Source organism: Achroia grisella, unplaced genomic scaffold, assembly GCF_030625045.1.
Source record: "Achroia grisella isolate CSIRO2021 unplaced genomic scaffold, CSIRO_AGI_Agris_v1 utg770, whole genome shotgun sequence".
NCBI classification, from domain to species: domain Eukaryota; kingdom Metazoa; phylum Arthropoda; class Insecta; order Lepidoptera; family Pyralidae; genus Achroia; species Achroia grisella.
In genome coordinates this window covers 1,716,113-1,738,699 of record NW_026713016.1, presented here as the reverse complement: position 1 = coordinate 1,738,699, position 22,587 = coordinate 1,716,113, and the positions used below count along the sequence as shown (strand labels likewise).

At 31.8% G+C, this 22,587-nt stretch overlaps 2 protein-coding genes across 2 annotated transcripts; one reads left to right on the top strand and one right to left on the bottom strand.

The window, feature by feature from the left end:
• Positions 1 to 6,058: 6,058 nt before the first annotated feature.
• LOC131850570 (uncharacterized) lies at positions 6,059 to 11,591 on the top strand. The gene is made up of 5 exons (XM_059200854.1): positions 6,059 to 6,148; positions 8,260 to 8,296; positions 8,487 to 8,590; positions 9,354 to 9,448; positions 11,411 to 11,591. The coding sequence occupies exons 1-5, from the start codon at positions 6,059 to 6,061 to the stop codon at positions 11,589 to 11,591; spliced, it is 507 nt and encodes a 168-aa protein (XP_059056837.1).
• Positions 11,592 to 14,664: 3,073 nt separating this feature from the next.
• LOC131850546 (uncharacterized) lies at positions 14,665 to 21,162 on the bottom strand. Its single transcript, XM_059200798.1, has 6 exons — positions 21,102 to 21,162; positions 19,300 to 19,360; positions 18,679 to 18,770; positions 17,350 to 17,439; positions 16,475 to 16,572; positions 14,665 to 15,920 (listed from the first exon to the last, which is right to left on the bottom strand). Exons 1-6 carry the CDS (start codon positions 21,126 to 21,128, stop codon positions 15,725 to 15,727), a joined length of 564 nt encoding a protein of 187 aa, XP_059056781.1. The 5' UTR covers positions 21,129 to 21,162; the 3' UTR covers positions 14,665 to 15,724.
• Between the last annotated feature and the right edge of the window lie 1,425 nt (positions 21,163 to 22,587).

Below are 22,587 nucleotides of genomic sequence, written 5' to 3'. Positions count from 1 at the left end.
TATTTTATAATCATTCTGATTTATAGTTTGTTCTTAAAAATGAGTTGGTTTTGATACGTAATGTTTAGATAGCTTGTGACATAATTTTATGACGTATACCAATAATAATTATCATATGAGCAATATTATTTCTTTTATTGTTTGAGATTGTTTTATATTATTGTTTATTGCCAATTAATTATATTAATTATGACAAATTTATGTTATTGGCTTACGAATCAAACCGCAAACTTTGGGTTTCTGATAACAAACAAGATGGTGGTTTTCAATACTCTTTCGTAATTATAATAGAATGAGTAAATGACAGCAATTCCTAAGTGTTTCTGGGAGGAATGGGATTGTTAACAATGTATGATATAATGTAATGGATTCATTAATCAGTTAGTAATAGGTCTTTGGGGGAGGCCTATGTCCAGCAGTGGACGTCTTCCGGGCTGCGATGATGAATAGGTCAGGTTCAATCCACGCGGGTTGAAACCATAATGACAACTTCCTAGTGAATTTGTCACGATGGGCTAACTAATCTGAACTCATGGTTTCTATCAACGGTTTCTATGTTGATTGTCGCATGCCTAATCCTTGTTGTTAATTAAATATAAGTAAATCAATATTTATTTATAAGAGCAACACATAAGTTTCTTGCTTATCCTTCTTGTGATGAATCTGCATTCCGAATAAGCGGTAGAATAAAAAAACTTGACTATTCAAAAGTGCTTATATTAAGTTTTTTGAATAAAGATTGCCAATTTGCCACTGCCAGTGTAATCCGTTAGCTCAGATGGGAGCAACATTCCATTACCATTAATTAAAAATCTATGTTTTTCTACCACGTAACAGTAGGTACCTATCTATTGTCAACTGAAACTACCATAAAGGAGGTAAGTGCAAATACTACAGTCAGGGTACCGTTTCGAAATGTAGAGACCTCTGTTACATTTGTATCACCATCTAAAATATAGTCGATACTTTCATACTAATATTAGAAATTCGAAAGCGACGTCTGTCTGTTTGTTATCTTTACTAATAGACTGTATTTTGATAGTGGAAAATTATATTTTTTTTATGATAGATAACCTAATGGAGTCTTTGTAATCATCAGCTATGAAACACTAAAATAAAATTTTAATTTCAAAATATACAGCCAAAATGAGAACCCCTTTCTTTTTTCGAGTCGGTTTTAAAATATATCATTTCGCCCTTGACTATTCCTAGGTGTTTCCTGAGAATTAAGTTGTTATGACTCATATATCATACATATTTTATAGCCACAAGTCATTCTCCACCCGAAACACAGCTTAAAAAGCGGCTGAAATTCGTGATACAGAAGTATCTACACAAATTACTTTATACAGTCTTCCTCTGAGATATAATGCAGCCCTTATTAGGAATATCCAAGACCAAAACTGACGCCTACAATTATTACTTAACGTAAAACCATTAGTAATTCATATTATCGCACTGCGGTTTCAGTAATTACGTGCGGATGACGAATATAAAATACAAACGTCATAAATCACTATCTGAACGGTGTCTTGGAATTCCTCATTAATGGAAGAATAGTAAATGTTGGAATATTTCGCTAAATGTATCCCTATGCCCTCTGCACATACCGTATTTACCCATAAAGGTAGTAAAAATAACAATATAAAAATTTGCGTTAGCCGCTTAAGAACGTCAAATTTTTTATATTGTTCATAATATTTGCCTGTAAATGATTTGCCAACCTGCTACACCACCGAAGTCGTTCGTGATAGATCGGTAAAATGGTAAAACAGTACTCAAAATGCTGACTTTGTAAAAAATTGTCTGCTGGACTATTGCAATCTGAGTTCAGTGCCTACTAGTCAAGTCAGGTTAGTATAGTAGTCTAAAGTGACAAATCCATCAGGACTAATCTAAGATAGTTTCCAGTTCTTTTTAATGGATAATAATGGAATGTTATACCTGTTTGCGGTAACGGTTTCCACTGGGGAAGTGGAGGATGATAATATGAATATCAGGTTCAGGTTACTTAGCTCATGATGGAATAATCTAAAATAGTTTCCAGCTTTCAGGACTAAGTGAAGGTCGACCTGCCATGGTCCAATACCAGGAATAGTTTAAAAGATCCAGTTTCTATCAATTTTATTCTTGCCTTTTCAACTCCTACCTATGCTTCGTAAACTATGTAGCAGTGGAATTAGAGGGTATATAGGTGAGTCTGGATCGGGAACATAACGATTTAAAATCTTTAATAGTAATAAATGTGTATATGTCCCAAAAGGGTCAAAAGAAGAAGGAACTAGTCAAAAGTGACATATAAAAACAAATATCAAAAATACAAAGTTTATAAAAAGAATGGTGGACAAACTGCCAGCAACAGTAGGAATGTATGTCTGTTCTGTCTAGTCGTATGCCTCTTGCATAATTTTCTATTTTGTTCGATCTGTAGCATAACTTGTCCAGGTTGGTCCTGCCGTTTTTTTGAAGTCATCAGACCATCTGGCATCTGGTATGCCTACCCTTCTGCTTCCATCCTAGGTCCCTACATCATCGGACCAAGGCCACTTTAGCTGCGCGATTTTTTCGATGGGCAATGCATAAAAAGTACTAAATATATATTATGTTCTGTCCATGGCTATGTTCATGTATATAGGCGATTCTAAGGTTGACATTTTCTATAAGATGGTTCATAAGGTAATTTTCCATTCGAGTTAAATAAATCAAAATCGTAATTCTAGTTTTCAATTCGAGTTACTTAAATAAAACAACAACATAATTATAATTTACTGTAGAAAATGTTAAATTTAATACATTCTCTTGTATATATTATTACATTTGATTTACTAATGATCCATATTATATACCTTATATATGTATTTATCTGTTAATTAATATTAATTGTGTTTTACATAATGTTGTTTATAATTATTATCTATTGTATACTGCGGTTTGAAACAAACCAACCAATGTAATCATGTTATCAGTATTATTACATTACTAGTTTATTTTATATAAGTACCTACGTGAATCAATTAATAATAATAATAATAATATTTCCGTACATTTCACACAGAGCCATCGAGTCCCAAGCTAGCAGAGCTCGTATAAACACCCAGATTAAAATAAATTATACTCATGAATACAAATGTTTGTACCGTGCGAGGAACAAAACACCCGACCATCGGAAATAATGCTAAATCGCTAGACCACAAGTACGTTGTGATATTATATAACTCGAAGGAAAGCACTGTGGTCTTTTTGACAGGACTGCTTGCAACCAATTTGCTTAGGGACCCCTAAGAAGAATAACTAGGACGTACAAAATAATTGACGATAGACTGATACGCCAAAAAATACGACAGACCATTAAGAAATTACATAAAAATATATCGTATTTTTTTAATGGATGATATTTAAATGGTTCACCTGGGTGCGCTAACGGTTTACGGACGGGGCATCAGTAGAGGGTGATAAGATGAATATGAGGTCAGTTAGTCCACTGTTGATAAATTCAGTAGGAATTTATCATGATGGTTTTCAGGGGGAACCGCGTGGTGGTTAGTCTGACACACACATTTCTAACAATCGTCTTCGTCCTATTATATATTATTATTAGAAATGTTCTCGCTTTCAATTTATATCGTCGACATTCGTAACGATCTTGTGTCCAGCAGACCTAAAAGAGCAATATATTTTATCAGTTATTGAGTCTACACTCATCGGGGTGTCGCGGTTTGGTCGCCGATGAGTCGACACTAGGCTTCCGAGCTGTACCAGAACTCTATTCAGCGCCTGATGATGCCTCGTTCAGAGGCGAAACACGTGTCGCGATATGGGTGTAGACTCAATAACGGTCGGAATTTGATCGGCATTCGAGATGGTCGTAACGGTAGTCAAGTTTCCACACCGAATATTTGTGGTCTCACGCATGCTAATTATAGCGGAATTAAACAAAAGAATATAAATCCATGAAGTACTAAAAGAGCAATACGCAAGTTTCTTGCTTGTTCTTTTAGTGGTGAGACAATATTCCGAATGAGCCATAGATTAAAAAATGTGATGACTACTCAAAAGTGCTTTAATGTAAGTTTATTTGAATAAATTATTTTCTATTCTATTCTATTCCTTCTGTTATTAATGTGGTTTAGAAGCCACGTTGCTAGAAATGTATTCTATCACACCTGTCACACTTTACCTTTGTTTAATATTTTAAATGGTTGAGGAATGATTCCCTCACCTGCAGTGAAATTACAGGATAAGACTCATGACATTAATTCTCCGGAATGGCAACGCATGAATGATATCGCGGGCGTCACATGACAATATAACATCACAGATAACATAATATGACATAATAACATGTATCTATTCTCAATGGACGGCCTCGGTGGTCTAGCGGTTTGGCACACCGATGATGCGGGTTCGATTCCTCGCACGGTGCAAATGCATCGGTCTGAGTGTTTTCTATATATATTATGTAAGTACTTACAAAAAAAAAATCTAAGTATTTATATGAGTTGTCTAGTACCCATAAAACATGCTTTGTTTATTGTGGGACTAGGAGCTGTGTTAATTGTCCAGGGTTAAAAAAAATATGGCGCTTACCATCAAGTACGTGAACGTACGTACATAGATCTCTAGTATGAGCTTGTTTCCTATTTCAATTGTTGAAAAAAACTTTTATATCATGCTCCTGAATATTTTGATTAGCAATATTTCTCATTAACAATAATTTGCTCAATATAGACCTCACACATACCATACACATACCTACATACCTCATAGAATAATATTCGGTAATGATTTAGGTATAGGTAATTCATAGGTATATAATAATACTTATACTAATTACAATTATTATTCGCTTATTAATTTTGTAAAGTAGATATTTTATATATATTCAATGTCTTTTTTATTTAGGTACAATATGACTAAAACTGACTGCTCACCTGACGTAATGTGGTAGGTATATAATAAAATAATGATAACTGACCAAATATCTTAATTTTTATTGATGGCCTCGATGGTCTAGCGGTTCAGCACACCGCTTTACTTCCGATGGTCGCGTGTGCGATTCCTCGCATGGTACAACTATTGCAATCATGAGTTTGATTGTTTATATCAGGCTGTTTCCTATGTATATTATATATGTATTTATGAAAAAAATGTATTTATATCATTTGTCTAGTACCATAACACAAGTTCCGCTTATCTTGTGCTCTAGATTGCGATGTGTGATTTGTCCTGGGATAATATTATTTTCTAAATATATAAATAATTAGCTGTTCCGCATCTGAATCAGATTTTCCCCATTATTGTAACATAGTTCATCCCAGCACTGCTCCTATTAGTCATAGAGTGAGATTCTAAATCCCGTAGAATACTAAATACTTCAATATAAAGGCTAAAAAAATTCAAAATCGGTTCAATTCTACTACAGATCCTACTCACCCCGAACATCAATACTCATAAATTTTAGCTCTTTAATGTTACTATAGATGTATAATCATCATCATCTGCTTCTCCCTTATCCAAGTTATTTCTCTTCCATTCATCCCCGTTCGCAGTCATCTCGTTATTTACTCCCATTGTTACCATCTAATCATTCACACAGTCCATCCATTTCTTTTTCGGCGTTCCTCTGCACTTATAACCATCCACATTCATATGTAACACCTTCATTAAAATTTTATCTTTATTTCTACACATTACATTAGAACGAGGTTTGCAATCGATTCAGACAAGCGAAGATGAAATGATTGAATATAAATCTAGTGTGTTTTGTCATCTTGAAAACATCGTATTGATGTATCTATAACTTATCTGTATATTGTATTAAATGTGTTTTTATATTATTTTATTTTGATTAGAAATATATTTTGTTTATCTTATTCTACGTTATTTATCATCTCTATAGTTATCTCTAACGCGGTAACCCCTAACAGGAATAAAACTGATAAATTTCGCTTAAATTGCCCGAGGCTTCAGTCAAAGGAAAGGCATTGATTATGATGAGACATTCTCCCCTGTAGTGCCCATAGCTCACTGAGACTGTTGATAGCTTTGGTAGCGCAAAATGGTCCAGATATCACATGGATGTCAAGAACATCATAAATGGTTTAAGAAGTGTTTATATGAGGCAATCAAACCTGCGACCAAGAAAAAGGTAAAGAAATCATGATGTCTATTAAAGAAATCTTTGTATGGTTTGATTAGGCACCATGTTTTATTTTAATTGGAACAAATTAAGTTACATTACCGAGCTAGAGAGCGTTTTATAAAAAATGAACGACATATACAAGGAGAATAGAGAAGAATTAATTATATTTTATAATTATTATCATTCTTTTCAAATGAATACATATTAAATTACGTATGTCAAAATATTAATACCTTTAAACAGTTGTTCTTGAAAATTTACATTATAAAGAGAAATGTTTCAAAAATGATGGGTAATTATTTTGAAAAACCTCGCAAATTTCTGGAAAAACCAGTCGAACCTATTTTCATGGTCAACATTTTATAATATAAAAATTAAATAATTTAATATAAATTATTAATTTATTGTGTAATTGTTTTAATAAAATAATGAACAAAATGTTATTCAAATTTGCAATTGTTAATATTGGCAACGAAGTATCCTGAGTATTTATAAACGTTTCTGATATATTGTTCTGAACGAGGAACAGTTCAAGGTTTCTATTACTTTTAAATTTATTAATAAAGTGTGTATTTATTTTAGTTTGCCGTTGTCAGGAAAGCTCAAAGAATGTTGCCAAACAGAGTGAATGTTGTTTTCTGGAAGCTGTCTTTTTAAAGCGTTTCTAGAGATTTTAACTAACCTGTGGAACTTGATAGTCAGTTGGTCAGCAAATAATCCAGTACACCATCAGCAAACCAAACATGTTATGTACGTTATCACTGTGTCGAGAGACTCTAGAGAATGGAGTAATAGATTTGAAATATTTGGAGATAATTAATGGTGGATATTATGACAAAGGCAGAAACAGAAATCATAGTTCTGTCCAGTGAGATGGGTGTTGTGGATTAGTTTGTGTGTGAGATATATGTTATCATAAGAGAAAGTCTGAAGGCAACGATTGAGGAAGATGTTAGAACGAGGTTTGTAATCGATGTCTAGACTTGCTGGTAAAATGAAGTATGTTTGAATATTTGAAAAGAGAGTGTGTTTATATATATGCATTGATGTATCTATAACTTATCTGTATATTGTATTAAATGTGTTTTTATATTATTTTATTTTGATTAGAAATATATTTTGTTTATCTTATTCTACGTTATTTACTTGAACACCACTATAGTTACTCTGTTAACGTGAGCAAGTTTAGCACACCACTTTACTTTCAATTACATACCCATAGACAGACAAGCGATTCAGACAAGCGAAGACAAATGATTACTATAAATCTATGTATTCATGTAATTGGAAAACATCCAGACCAATGTAAACAATCATACTCATTGGGGGATGGTAATTGTTAGTACTGTGGACCAATGATCTCATTGCTAGCAATGTATCATCTCAGGTTGATCTCTACGCGGTACCCCTGGAAGCTATCGTGATAAATTTCTGGTGAAATTGCCTGACCTGACCTCATGCTCGTCTTATCATTCTCCACTGGTGCCCTGCCAGTTAGGGTAGGCACCATTCCAATATCATAATTTAAAGAAAATCATACAAATGTTTAAGTATGTGTATCGTGCGAAAATCAAACCTGCGACCAATAAAAGCAAGTCTAAACCGCTAAATCATGATGCCGGCAGGAATAATTGTATTAATTCATGTTTTATTTTAATTTAACAAATTAATTTGGTAATATTACCGTATGCCGTTTTATAGAAAAATGAACGACACACTGGGAAATAATGATAATTAATTATATTTTATAATTATTATCACTTTTCAAATGAATACATATTAAATTACGTATTACGTATTAATACCTAAACATTATACAGGAAAATTTACATTATAAATTGAAATGTTTCAATGATGGGTAATTCATTTTGAATCCTCACATGCTAAACTCGAACCTATTTTCATGTGAAACATTTAAATATAAATTAATTAAATAATTTAATATAAATTATTAATTTATTGTCGTAATTGTTTTAATAAAATAATGAACAAAATGTTATTCAAATCTGCCATCTTAATATTGGCGGTAAGTATTTATAAACGTTTCTGATATATTGTTCTAATTTTTTTTATTCTATTACTTTTAAATTTATTAATAAAGTGTGTATTTATTTTAGTTTGCCGTTGTCCGAGGAGAGCTCAAGAATGAAACAGGTATGTTGTTTTCTGGTTATCATATTCTCTTATCTGTGATTTTAACTAACCTGTGGAACTTGGTGTTGGTCACAAATACCCCGTTTTTGCAATATTCTCTATGTTATTACTTAGTCGTGTGTCGGGTGAAACCGCGGGAGCAGCTAGTATAAAAATAATTTATAATTACTGATGGAATTCCTTGTTACAGAAACAGAAATCATATTTCCTCCAGAATGTGACGGTCAAGATATATGTTATCATAAACCGAAGAACTATCCAGAACATAAATTCCTTAGCGTTGTAAAGGACTTGGTGAGTAAAAAATCAGTAGCTTAGAGTTCATAACTTGTTTATATATATGCACATATGTCGGTACCAAATCGTAGATTTCATCATATCATAATTTACAAAGCACTTTACCAGATGTAAATTTTAGCCAAGCATCTTATGTCTCAGTGACGACTATGGAGCAGCAGTTTAGCACACCACTTTACTTTCGATGTTCGCGGCTTCCATTTGCACGGTGCAAATATTTTCATGAGAATGGATGTTTATATCGGACTGAGTATTTCCTATGTATATTATTGACTTTATAAAATAAAATGTATTTATGTATTTGTATGAGTTGTCTTGTATCCATAACATAACCGCAGCACAGTTTTTTATAGATGGTGAAGACGTTGTGTGAGTTGTTTACAACAGTTCGGCGGTTTCACAATTTTTAGTTTTTGTGTAATAAATTATTTATATGGTTTTAATTTGTATACACAATAAAGAGTTTATTATTATTTTTTATATTTAAAATAAATGTACAATTGGCAGGATTAATACCATTATGAAGATTCTCATGCCGAATATGTGGTATGTTTTTTTATTTTTTATTTTATATGTTAGGAATATTGGCACATTACAAAATATAATAAAAATGCCTTTTACTATTACACACAAGGGTTTAGTACTGTTTTCATTACTTAATTGATTTATCATTCTTTTGATATTTACCTAACTTAGGTAAATATGTCTATACTAGTAATGTTATTACAGTATGTTAAATTGTATAATTTCATTATTTTAGAAAAAGCAACCGTTTGGAATCAGAGTCAGGGATTTGTTGCATCCGGTCGTACAAACTGACCACTATAAACAGGAAATAACAGAAGTGAAATGCATGTAAGTACACTTCCAAATCATTACATAGAATATAGTTAAATATCAGGGATGTTAGGGATCTCCGTAACCGTAACCGAAACTATTGGATATCCGCTATAAAAAAATATTCGTAACCGTAACCGATCGTCGTGGAGATCTTTGGGGGAGGCCTATGTCCAGCAGTGGACGTCTTTCGGGCTGCGATGATGATGAACCGTAACCGAATGCGAAATAAAAGTTACAGATAATTGAGACACGTTATGTAACCATTTTAATAGTTATTTGAATTTAATTTTTGAAATTTCTAAATAAATTAATATCCGAAACTAACGAATGATCCGAAACAATTTCATATCCGCATCCGTATCCGGTATAATAATCATTCCTATATCCGAAACCTATCCGCATCCGATATTTCATAACCATAACATCTCCTAAAATATAATGAAACTACCTAATCGCCCCGGCTTCGCACGGGTGTACACTGTACATGTATTATATATATATAAACATTCCTCTAGTATCACTCTATCTATTTACAAAAATAGCTGCAAAATTCGTTGCGTAGTTTTAAAGATTTAAGCATACATAGGGACAGACAGACAGCGACTGCAACTTAGTTTTTTACTAAGTAATGATGAAGTTGCGTCCGCCTTCTCTTCGATTAAATCTTTTAAACTACGCAACGGATTTTAATACAGGTTTTATCAATAGATAGAGTGATTCAAAAGCAATGTTTATGTGTAGTATAGATATACACATTGCTCTTGAATTACTCTTGAATACACCCGTGCGAAGTCGGGGCGGGTAACTAGCAATATTATAAACGCAGAAAAATTTATTGGATTGATTAGATATTAACTAATCATTTACAGTAACACTTATACGTCGGAATAATGCTCAGTCAATACAGATTAACGTCAAGGAGTCGAGACAGATTCTTCAATCTGTATGATACCTCAGCATACATTGCATAAACATAATTATTCTAATATAATCTACGATGAGAATTTTTCTTTTTAGACTTTTCTGAGTGTTTTCTCTTAAACAATTCTAAAAATTAAGTTTCCCGGTAGAGGGGTGGAGATAAGGCAGTGAAATTACATTTATATATTTTTATATATTTTTTTTTATATATTTTTATTGATACCAATTTAAGTAGTTACAGTTATTCTCCTTATAAACTATTACATTTTTGTTAAATACACATCATACATATAATTTACCAGTAGCATCTATACTACCGAGCCTGTATCATAGATACTACCTTCTTCCAGCGACAAATAGGTAAAAATTGAAATGTTGCAATTGCGTGGGTAGATTTACATTTCAACTTGTACAAAATATGAATATGGCGCTAACACTCACTGCTGACTGCGTTGCCACTCGAAATGCTTAATTATTCCGAATGGCAACCGTCATCTGATAACTGTTGGCCGTTGTGCCTTCATAGAGTCATTTCTATAGTCAGTTCTCTAACCAGATCTGTGTACATAGACGATGGTTGCTACTTACCATTAGGTGACCGTCAGGTTCATGTTCATTTTACAATATAACAATCATACACATGTTTCTCCTCACTTCTGTACTACATACTTAAATTCTACAATACTTTAGTGTAAACCTGTTTCTGAGATAAGCTTGCACAAATACATAGACAAGTTGCATAAATAGTTTTTTTTTATATTTAAAAACAAGTATCGACTACCTCTGTGGTCTAGCGGTTTAGCACACCGCCTACTTCTGAGGTGGCGGGTTCAATTCCTCACACGGTACACATTTGTGTTTATAAGTATGATTGTTTGTCTTGGTCTGGGTGTTTTCTATGTATATTATGTATCACGTATCTATGTATCTCTATTAGTTGTCTAGTATCCATAACATAAGATACAATTAACTTAGAACTAAATGAGGCTGTGTGGATTTTTCCCAAATAAAAATATTATATAATCATTACATGTTTGATTTTCTTGACTATTTCAGAAAAGAATCATCATCATGCATGGGTGGCGTACTGAACACAGTACTGTACAGTGCAACATGTGCTACCAAGTATAGTGAAATACAATTACACACATTGAATCCCAAGACTAACCAGCTAGAGAAAAGTACCGCAAGAATTGCTGTTTGGTGTTATTGTAATATTGTTAACAGTAACGAATAAGTAAAATAAAAAGTTTCATTATTTATTTATATTTGACTTTTATTTATTCTAATCATTCTTATTCATACTCGTTAAAGAATTTTGTTTATATTATTAGCATTATATTTATTCGTTTTTTTTTATTTGGGTATCCATTAAAGGATAAAGGATAAAGGCCCTTTATAACCTTTTGTTTTTGGAACATTCTAATGCTGTTGGCCGCAGCTGGCCTTTACCTAAAAAGGCCTTTGCCTGGGTGATCTAGTGATTTAGCACACCACTTTACGTCCGATGGTCACGGGTTCGATTCCTCGCACGGTACAAACATTTATATTCATGAGTAAGATTGTTTGTATCTACGTATATTAGGTATATATTTACAGAGAAAAGTGAGTCTACTACCCGTAACACAAGCTCAGCGTAACTTGGAATTAGAATGCGCTGTGTGAATTGTCCAAGGAAATTATTATATTACTATATCGTGAAATAAATAATGTACAAAATTTTTTTAAGAGACTATAATTATATGATACGTAGATTAAAGACAAATATAATAAGACGTGTGATGAGTATACAATTTACTGAATAATGTCATATATAAACATAATAATTACTACAATGATGATTTCCACGGCTATATCCTACCAACGTACCGCTCGCCACCGACAGGGAATTCACCACCACACCACACTGGAACTAGGTTTGCCAACTTTTTTACAAGAAATAAAGTAAATTCAGGCCTATAAAGAAAATTAAACAGTATTTTAGAAAAAATGAGCAGTATTTTATTTATTGTTTTAATTACATATTTTTTAGGGCTCCTCGCGCTACTTAATCATTTAAAAACTTTTTTAAAAAATTTAAAACAATCTCCCTGGACAATTCACATAACGCCATTATGTGAATTGTCCAGGGAGATTGTTATTATTATTATTACATGACGCCATTTTTGACGCCAGAAAAGAAATTCTGTCGAGACTAGACTAAGCAATGTAACAGACATTAACTACACGTAAAAATAAACATTGAACTAAACATTATGGAACAAATATACATAATTATGATGAATATTATTATTTTCCTCATAACCTGAATTAAATATAATCTTTATTTATAGCAAGCAATAGCCCAAAACGTAAGTTCAAGCTTCTAGCTTTAAAAATGACAATATAACCTTTTATCTGCCCTTTCAACCCGTTACAACACTTTTTTATCATTAATAACTAGCATATGATCTTCCTCTGGGTTTAGAATATCTGTGCACCAAAACTTCCTTAAAATCGGTTCAGTAGTTTTCGCATGAAACAGCAACAGACAGACAGTCCGAGTTACTTTAGCATTCATAATATTAGTAACGAAGTAAGGATAATGTATATTAAAATTAATATAAATGCAGCAGACCGCACCAAAGGACATTATTACCGACATGACTGACGTCACCGATAATAGCGCAGTTACAGTGACAGTAGCACATGTCATTTTATACGTCATAGGACAGATAAGTGAATATTACATAGAATATGGTTACATTACGTGTGAAACCATCTCATGCGTTGTATCCCACATTTCCACATCATCAACAAAGGACGCGGCACGTCATAATTACATTTGTTATTTGAAATAAATTACCCTGGACAATTAATATAGCACCATCTAGTCCCACGGTAAGCAGAGCTTATGTTATGTGTACTAGACAACTGATATAAATACTTAGACATATTTTTTGTACGTACATTCCAATTATACATAGAAAACGCCCAGATCGATACAAACAATCATACAAAGATATATGAATTTGTACAGTTCGAGGATTCAAACCCGCGACCATCCGAAGTAAAGCGGTGTGCTAAACCGCTCGACCACGAGGCGGTTAATTATTGTCAAATTTAAGCTTCAAAATTATTTCTAATATAAATAGTCTCTGTGGACAAGGCACTGACGATGGCAGTCTGCGCCGATACCCTTCTAGTACCATCGGCCAGTAGTCCTACTTCATGAAGGAATAAGGTTAGTTGGGAACAAGTTATTTAAAAAACAAAAATTTGCTGTTTGCATTAATGAAATATATTTTTACAAATTAATAAATTAGTAAGTACATTGTTATCTCATTAAATAAAATTACATTATTATAAAATAATTATAATTAAATATAGTGGAGTTAATAAATGCTAACATTACAAAATAAGTAGTGTAAAATATTGCATGTCGCAAATTCACAATATTAATATGAATACATAATTAAATATCATTATATACCTAATGATTTATACAATATGACATACATAATTATAATTATATAGTAGAAATGTAGCGGTAATTTTCATGAAACTACATTACATAATAATAATATTCCAGGATAATTCACGCAGCGCTATTTATTTAAGTAGAGCTTGTATTATGACAATTGATTAATAGATAAATACACGTTTTGATACATATATAATATACAAAGTAACACCTAGATACAAAACACTCATATACACTAATACAAATGTTTGTATCGTGTGAGGAATCGAACTCGCGACCATCGGAAGTAAAGCGGTGTGCTAAATAACAAATATTATTTCTTAAACTCTTCTTGCTGCCACTTGCTAAGGACCGTATGAGAGAGTTAACTTCTTTTAAAGTACAATAAAAGAATTGAAAAATAAACCTAAACGATAATATTAATTACCAACATTTATAGATAAAATAATTTAATATAAATTTAATTCATAATAGTTAGCTGCCATAATCTCGTTCATATATAGTAAAATATAATAGTATGAGCTAATATTCTTAGTTGGGACCAAGAGTAGAGTCAGTCACTATTTTGCTGTAATGTTGCATTACTAGCTACTCGCCCCGGCTTCGCACGGGTGTACATGTATTATATATAGAAACCTTCCTCTTGAATCACACTATCTATTCAAAAAAACCGCTTCAAAATCCGTTGCATAGTTTTAAAGATTTTAGCATACATAGAGACAGAGAGCGACAGCAACTTTATTTTATACTATGCAATTATAATGATCTTATACTAGTACTGCTCTCTCATACAAATATATGTGTATCTTTTTGCATACATGTATGTACTGTCATTTACGATGATTGTTCTATAATATATTATATATCTACTATGTTCATTGCAACTGCCTGCAGTAACAAATAGAAAATAATACCTTAATATGTTGACACTTTTAACCATAAAAGCATTTTTAATACATCTTATGACAATTGGCGATATTGAATCAATCATTATGAGAAAAAAAAATACTGTCAAAAAGCTGAAATGTTAGCCATATTAGAATTTAAGTCAATTACTCAAAACATTATTATTATTTCAATAAGTATTATTTTTTCCTATAATATATTTATAATAACATGACTCATTCCCGCATAAAATACTATTGATATACGATGATGCAATGGCGCAAATAAAAAAATTATTCATTTAAAAATTCTTACTCTACGTGACTACGGATTGACGCAGGAAATATGCTATACAGTCATAGTTGCTGAATTTGCTTGTACAAACTAATGCATTGTGTGACAATGACAATACGTTACTCTGTCCATATAAAGTAGTATTCATATTTTAAAAATGGAAACCGCAGTACAGATTACTTCCTTTATAACACTAAAATGTGCCTATGACGTAAATATTACGTCAATATATTAATCTACAAATATTAATCAAACAAGGACGTCTTTAGTTGACTAATACTCTTCGGTACTATTTAAATATAAATAAATTCGAAATCAATTAAATAATTTTCTTTTTATCCACTCATGTGATGTTTCTATTCTGACCATCCGTCTCGATTTAAGGACAGCCTCTCTTTTTTGCTACATATCCAGCTATCTCTAGCCAGAACAATACTGTTCAGCATTTGCAAATCTGGTGTACTTCGGTAACTGTTTATGTTAAAAGAAATACACGCATTTGGACGCTTTGGGACTAAAAAATATAAGATTATGAGAACAATACAGTCAAGTCTTTTCATTTCTTTCATAAATGGTATCTTATATTCTTATATTTTTAGGCGCCCACGTTGACTAGAATAAAATGGTGGCATCAGAAGGTCGTGTTTTCTATGCTTTCTGTATTTCATCACTTCACTGTGGAACGTAATATGTACCAGGGAATCAGACTCGTAATGATCTTTTAATTTCTAGTACAAGCTCATAAGTTTACAAGCACAGTATACTGGTATACCACCTTTAGCCCTCACGCTTTCCATTTTGGTGCCATTTAGAGACAGAACCAAGAAGGCATAGTCGAGGTATGTCTCAGCGCAAGCGAGATGGATAAATTTGAGTTCAGTCTCAGTAAAATGCTTCGAGTCAGAGGTGATACGTCCGGGATACCTGTTGATGAAAAAAATATATAAAATGAATATAAAATTTTCATAAAACTAAATATAATAATAATAATAATAATATAGTATCTGATTAGTTTCTGACTAGTTGTACAAAATTATTTTAAACAATATAGAAATTAAAACAGAACAATAAATGCATAAAATAGTTAAGCATTACTACAACTATTATTAAATTATTCAATCAATATAAGAAAAATATACACAGTTTAGTTGTAGGGATAGTGATAAAAAAAACACACATGAGACCGAAATATCCTATGTGAATAAACACACATGAGACCGAAATATCATATGTGAATAAACACACATGAGACCGAAAGATCCTATGTGAATAAACACACATGAGACCGAAAGATCCTATGTGAATAAATGAGTTTGACTTGATTCGATTCAATCTGTAGATTGACACTTGCTTAAGTAATTATGATTTTCAATGTGCATGAATTATTGAATTTTAGGTCCCCGTAGACAATAGCAGTTTTACTGATGAGGCGTATGCATATATGTATATATTTCATACAATAAAAAAACTGTACTCACAAGCATTCTTCAATTCGAACGACTTGTTTGAACTTCTTTGATTGTATAACGTACCGCACTTGATCGTTCTCGTCAATTATTTGGTAGACAGGTTGATACTGTAAATTAATAAATGATACATAAGTTTTTTAAACTCATAATACATATTTTTTAAACTATAATATAAGCTGGGTGACTAGGATAGATGGAGTGGAGAATGATACGATAAGCGCAAGTCAGGTCAGTTAGCACATTATGGCGAATCCGTTAAGAATTTATCACGATGGTTTCCACGGGAAACTGCGTGAAGATCAACCTGACATTAGTAGTAATGAAGTCATTAATAGAAATAGAAATATAAATAATCTTTATTCAAATAAACTCATTACAAGCACTTTTGAATAGTCATATTTTGATTCTTCTATTAGTCCACATTACTAACGATCCTAAACACAGGTTATTGATGATCTATATTGGCCTATCTAGGCGGCCGTACCCTCTTTACTGTTTCGTACATTTTTATTCTAAAAGCAATTGTAACTACAGTAACTTGAATCAATAAATTTTATTTCATTTCCATCCTCTTTCCCTCTAGATTCTCCTATTTTAGGCGAAAAGATAATTGATTTGTAAGTTATGTTTCAGTTGATTAGTTTTATACAGTGTCCTAGAGTCTCATATTTCTGCTGCCAAATTACTTTTTTTATAAGCTGTTTCGGTTGAAGCGTGAAGATAACACTAAAAAAAAATAATGGAGACACTAAGGTAATCGAAGTCAAAAGGTTTTCGTGAATAGGTCCCAAAGAGATAGATAAACAAAGATGTATACTTTCCCATGAATAATATTAGTATATATCTTAGTATTAAGTGTAAATAAAAATATATAAAACACTAACATAGCTGTTTTTCTCGCAATCATTCTCGGAGTCGGCGTTGTCACTAATTCTTTTGGTGATAAAATCGTCATCCTCGTTCATATTGTAGTCCTGAAAAGTAACAGACTAAGAATTATTTATTTAATCATTTTTCGGTACAAACAATCCTATGTGTTAGTTAGGTAAGGTCGAAACTTGGACCGTTAAAACTGTGAAACAGCTTTCACAAAGATGAATTTTTAAAATAAGAATTCTCGTTCATCTTAACGGACCTAGAAGACCAGAATTTATTTTTTAACCAAAATATTTTAATAACCTTTTTATTATCGGTAACACTTAATTATTATCAGTTGTTTTTTTTCTGGACATCGGTAAAATTTTCCCATACTATCCGGACCCCACCTAAAAATTCATACCAAGACTGGTCTATTATCTAATTGTGTACCAAAATTCATATGCGCCTCATAGTTTTTGCATGAAAGGTAAATAAACAAAGATCTATTCATGGGTGTTACTGACATTAGCGTTTATAATTAGTATGCTTCTGCGTTTAATAAAAATGTAGGTATATATGGTATACCTGCGTAATTATTATTGTTAAGGCTGAAAATTGTTGGACATCTTCACATAGTAAATAAAGTATTAAATATTTACAACGACATTGATAACTAAATACTAATATATAAACTACCATCCATGTACTGCATTTAACGAAAATTACGTGAAGGAGTATGAAATTTGGGACAGCTAAAGTTTATATAGAGAAGAAATGAAAAAGTTTTTATTTTTCAATGAAACATTACAAAAGTGAATAATACGTTTGGCATATTTTTGTATGCGATAATACGTTTGGCAATAGAATGCAATAATGTTCTTACTTAAACGAAATACGGTTGAATTTCGACCACGGGGGACCACTACTTAATATGAAAAATTCTGTATAACTCACATAGCGTCCTTCTAAATCTAATAAAACAGAGTTTTACTAAAAAGAGAGACAAATATGTATGTCTTAGACAATTAGACAGTCTTGGTAGTCTAGTCTAGCACTCCGCTTTCTTATCATGGTCGTAGCTCTATACCTTGCACGGTATAAACATTGGTATTCCTGACTGAAATTGTTTGCATTTTCTGGTAGCCTTCTATGTATATTATGTATTTAAATATTTACAATCATTGATACTATACGCACCACAAACTTTGTCTAACTTGGAACTGGAAGGCGCTGTATAAATAGGCCGTTGCCATTATTAATATACATTCACAAACTACGTTTTGGGTCGTAAAGATTTGAATTCAGAACAGTTGGGTAACGACGAACTCAATAAAAATCTATAATATGTAACTCACTAGTTCTACGAGCATGTCATCTATGAGTTCAGTAGGATAGTATTGGGAACGCGAGAAGCAGTAATTCTTCTTGCAGTCTTCAGGTAAAGTAGCTGAAATAGGAAGCAAATATTAGTCAGGTATTGGAAATAAAAACAATTATATCACGGCGTCTATATTTAATATTATAACTATAAAAGTGTGCCTGTTTGTCAATCTGTTTCTTACATTTACACGACTACTTGACCGCACGGATCTTGATTAAATTTTACATAAAAGTAGATCATGCCACAAGGACGAATATAGGTTATTTTAGGCTATATCTTAAAAAACAAAAAGTTGAGGGTATTCATTCATTCATAATTTAAGAGTCACGCTCTTAGAGGCAAATATAAGTACCTTTTATTACACAAATATAATTACCACTTCATCATTTTTTTATTTAAATAAATAAATTTTGTTTTACGAATACAACACCAACTACTAATTATGGTGAATATATTCATTATCAATTTCAAATACAATCATCATAATTAATTCTGGTTCAGTGAAGACATCGTTAGACGTACGTAATAAACTCAATTAAATTTGACTTCTCATATATATCTAGAATAATAAGCAGTATAACAATAACAAAATTACCATTTTCATAGCTATAGATGGTAGGTTTTCCATGAGTAGCGCCAATAATCACAAGGACGACCTGAAATTATACATGTATTCACCATAAATATACAGTAATATAAATATTATACAACCACGACTGTTATAACAGACGGGGTTATCAGAGGAGAGTGAACTATTTTCGACTGTTGGCGTCGTAGGAGACGCAGCAGTATGTGCTCAAATTTCGCTGAATATTTGAATTCAGCTAAATTACAGTACCAGATTAATTTCTTCAGAAATATAAATCGACACATATTTATTTGGTGTCGACCAGATTTGTATCTTGGTCCTTTGGATCCAAGTAGAAATAGTTAACCACTAGGCTACCATGTTAATACAGTATACCATATTTATGTACATACTAAAATACACATACAGTTTTAGAGTTACTATAAAGATATTTGTGGAATACAGACCACTTAGTCTATAATGTATTTATAAAGCTTTATATTTTGAAAACCAAATTCTAAATTGTAACTTCATTTATTGATCCTCTCGGTTTCTCTTCCTGGCTCTAATTTGTAATGTTTCTGTTAATAATATCACAGTACATATCTTACGACAAATGCCTGGTTACTTTTATCATCCACAATATATATGTAATCCCTTTCTCTCATGTCCTAAAATAAACTAAAAATATGAAGCCTGTGTGAGAGCAGGAAAACTTGCATTAAAACTCTATACTTTATCGCTAAACCATCGTGGTAAAAGTATATTGATATCGACTCATGTAGAGAGCGGTCTTTGACAACACGTTATGGTATTTCCGCGCTGTCAACCATATATTTACGTAAGTATAGATCAGGGAGAAAATAATATATAACGATATTTCTTTTATCTTTAGATAGCACAAAGGCATAGTTCTTTACTACCTATGACTGAATATTCGAGATCAAAAAATAGTCGAGTACAAAAAAAAAATATTTCGTTCCATTGACATAGAATATCTTAATAGTTACTCTATGGTTTATTATCATAAAATTAATCTGAGACTAGCTTTCTGCCGTGTTGGACTGAAAACAAGAGTGAATTGTACAATTTTACAATAACAACTCATACTATAATTCAGTAATATCTGAATAAACCATAATTGAAATTAAATTATCAGTAAAGCAAAATTAATATTAAGGTCTACTTCAGAGGAAATCTTCGGAAAGTGACAATCATTTTTACAATTTGTACAAAGTACACTCTACATAGAAATTAAAAACTAAAAAGTTGTTGGAAAGTTAACAGCCTTATTGACAAATAATAACTAAAAAATTGGTGATTTCTTTGAAAAGATTTATTTCATAAATGTTTTTCCTTAAGATTTTTTAATTAATTTATTATTAGGTAAGAAATCCTTGTTCTGTCTTTCAGAAATCTTACTAATATTATAAACGCGCCAGTTTGTGAGTATGGATGGATGTTTGTTACTCTTTCACGCAAAAACTACTGAACGAATTTCGATGAAACTTTACAGTAATATAGTTTATACATCAGAATAATAGATAGGCTATAAATTTCATGCAGGTGAAACCGCGGATACAGCTAGTATAGAATAAACGTAGTAGGAATTTCTAAAATGACTAAAATTACATAAATATTGAATGCAGTAAATAATTTTATTTCGTTATTATTTTTAAAGGTATAGGATAATTATATGATCTTTATATCGTTTAAGATTACTATTTCTTTTCTCTTTCTACACCGAAACAGCTGGGAAAGGGTTTGCTTAATTAAATACGTAAAGTCTAGAACTATACTGAAAAATAGTTATTAATGAAACAACTTACAATTAAGTTTATAATTTTGTAAGACATGTTGATTACACTTATTTTACACTTTACACTAATATTTTTTACACTTTTTAACTGTAATTCAAAATATCTGCATGGAACGAGTGTGCACGCAGGATCGTAAACAGTTGTATAATGACGGCTAGTGTAGTCACTTTGATATATATATACGAGCACAATCGTTTATACCGCAGACAAAGAGATAAACGCACCGAGTACCTAAATCGTGGGGGATTATTAGTTATGTAAACTTGTGAATAATGGAGACTCCCCGCCTGAAAATCATCTGCTTCTTCCTTATCATAATAAACTGGGGTGGGTGTAATATATTTTTCTCTTCCATTCACTACCTTTTATACCTCTACCTTACTTCCGATGGTCGCGGGTTCAATTCCTCGTACGGTTCAAATATTTATATTCATGAGTATGACTGTAAATATAGGTCCGGTTGTTTTCTATGTATATAACATGTATGTATTTACAAAAAAATCTAAGTACTTATGTCAGTTGTCTAGTACCCACAAGCTATGCTTACCGTGGGACTAGATGGCACAATATTAATTGTCCAGGGTTATTTATTTATTCATTCCTGTTCGTAATCCCCTGGAAACTATAATGGTTAATTGCTGGTGAATTCACGATGGATTATCTTTCCTGCCGTTCTCCTAATTCTATCACCCTACACTACTGCCTTATAGCTGTACCTTCAGGCCAGGCAGATACACTATTTCATATTGAACCATAAAAAATCTATAGGAAACTGTATAATGAATACAATCTATGGTAATATTATGTGGAGAAAGAGTAGATTTTGAAAAAATAATCATAATAAGGAAAGTATGCTATGGAATTGCTTTTCCGATTTGATAAATATTTTCGCTTTTTAAAACGTACATTATTTCAGTGAATATATTGTTTTAATATATACTTACAAAACTTATAAAGTTACTAGAGTTGTTATACAATTTCTGAAAGTATCCTAAAGTAAAATTACTCCTAATAACATAGACATTTGCAAATGGAAGTCACGTTAAAATCGGTTCAGCCGTTTTAAGGATTTTGCTGATCTCTAGAACAATAATACAGACAGACAAAAAAAAATTAAAATCATTTTTTAATGTAAGTACATTACAGACTTTCACTTGCATTTAGTGAAAAGCAGTTAAAATTTGATATTACAAACAGTTTTATTTAATTATTTATTGTAATGATAATAAAAACCTGGGCGAAACCAAAACTGCATATTTAAAGTAACTATTCTAAAGTAGATACTATTGTTTTATTATTTTTTTATCACAGACTTTCGTATTGAAAATCGAACTGAAAATTATGAAAGTCAAATCACACATACAAAAAATATCATCTTGACGAGACCACAGTGGGCTAATGGTTAAGTTACTGGAAGATTAATTTTTGTGTTTTTCCCCCAAAAAAATAACTTTGTGTCAAATTATAATAAACTTGGTCCAATCCACGAGTGTAC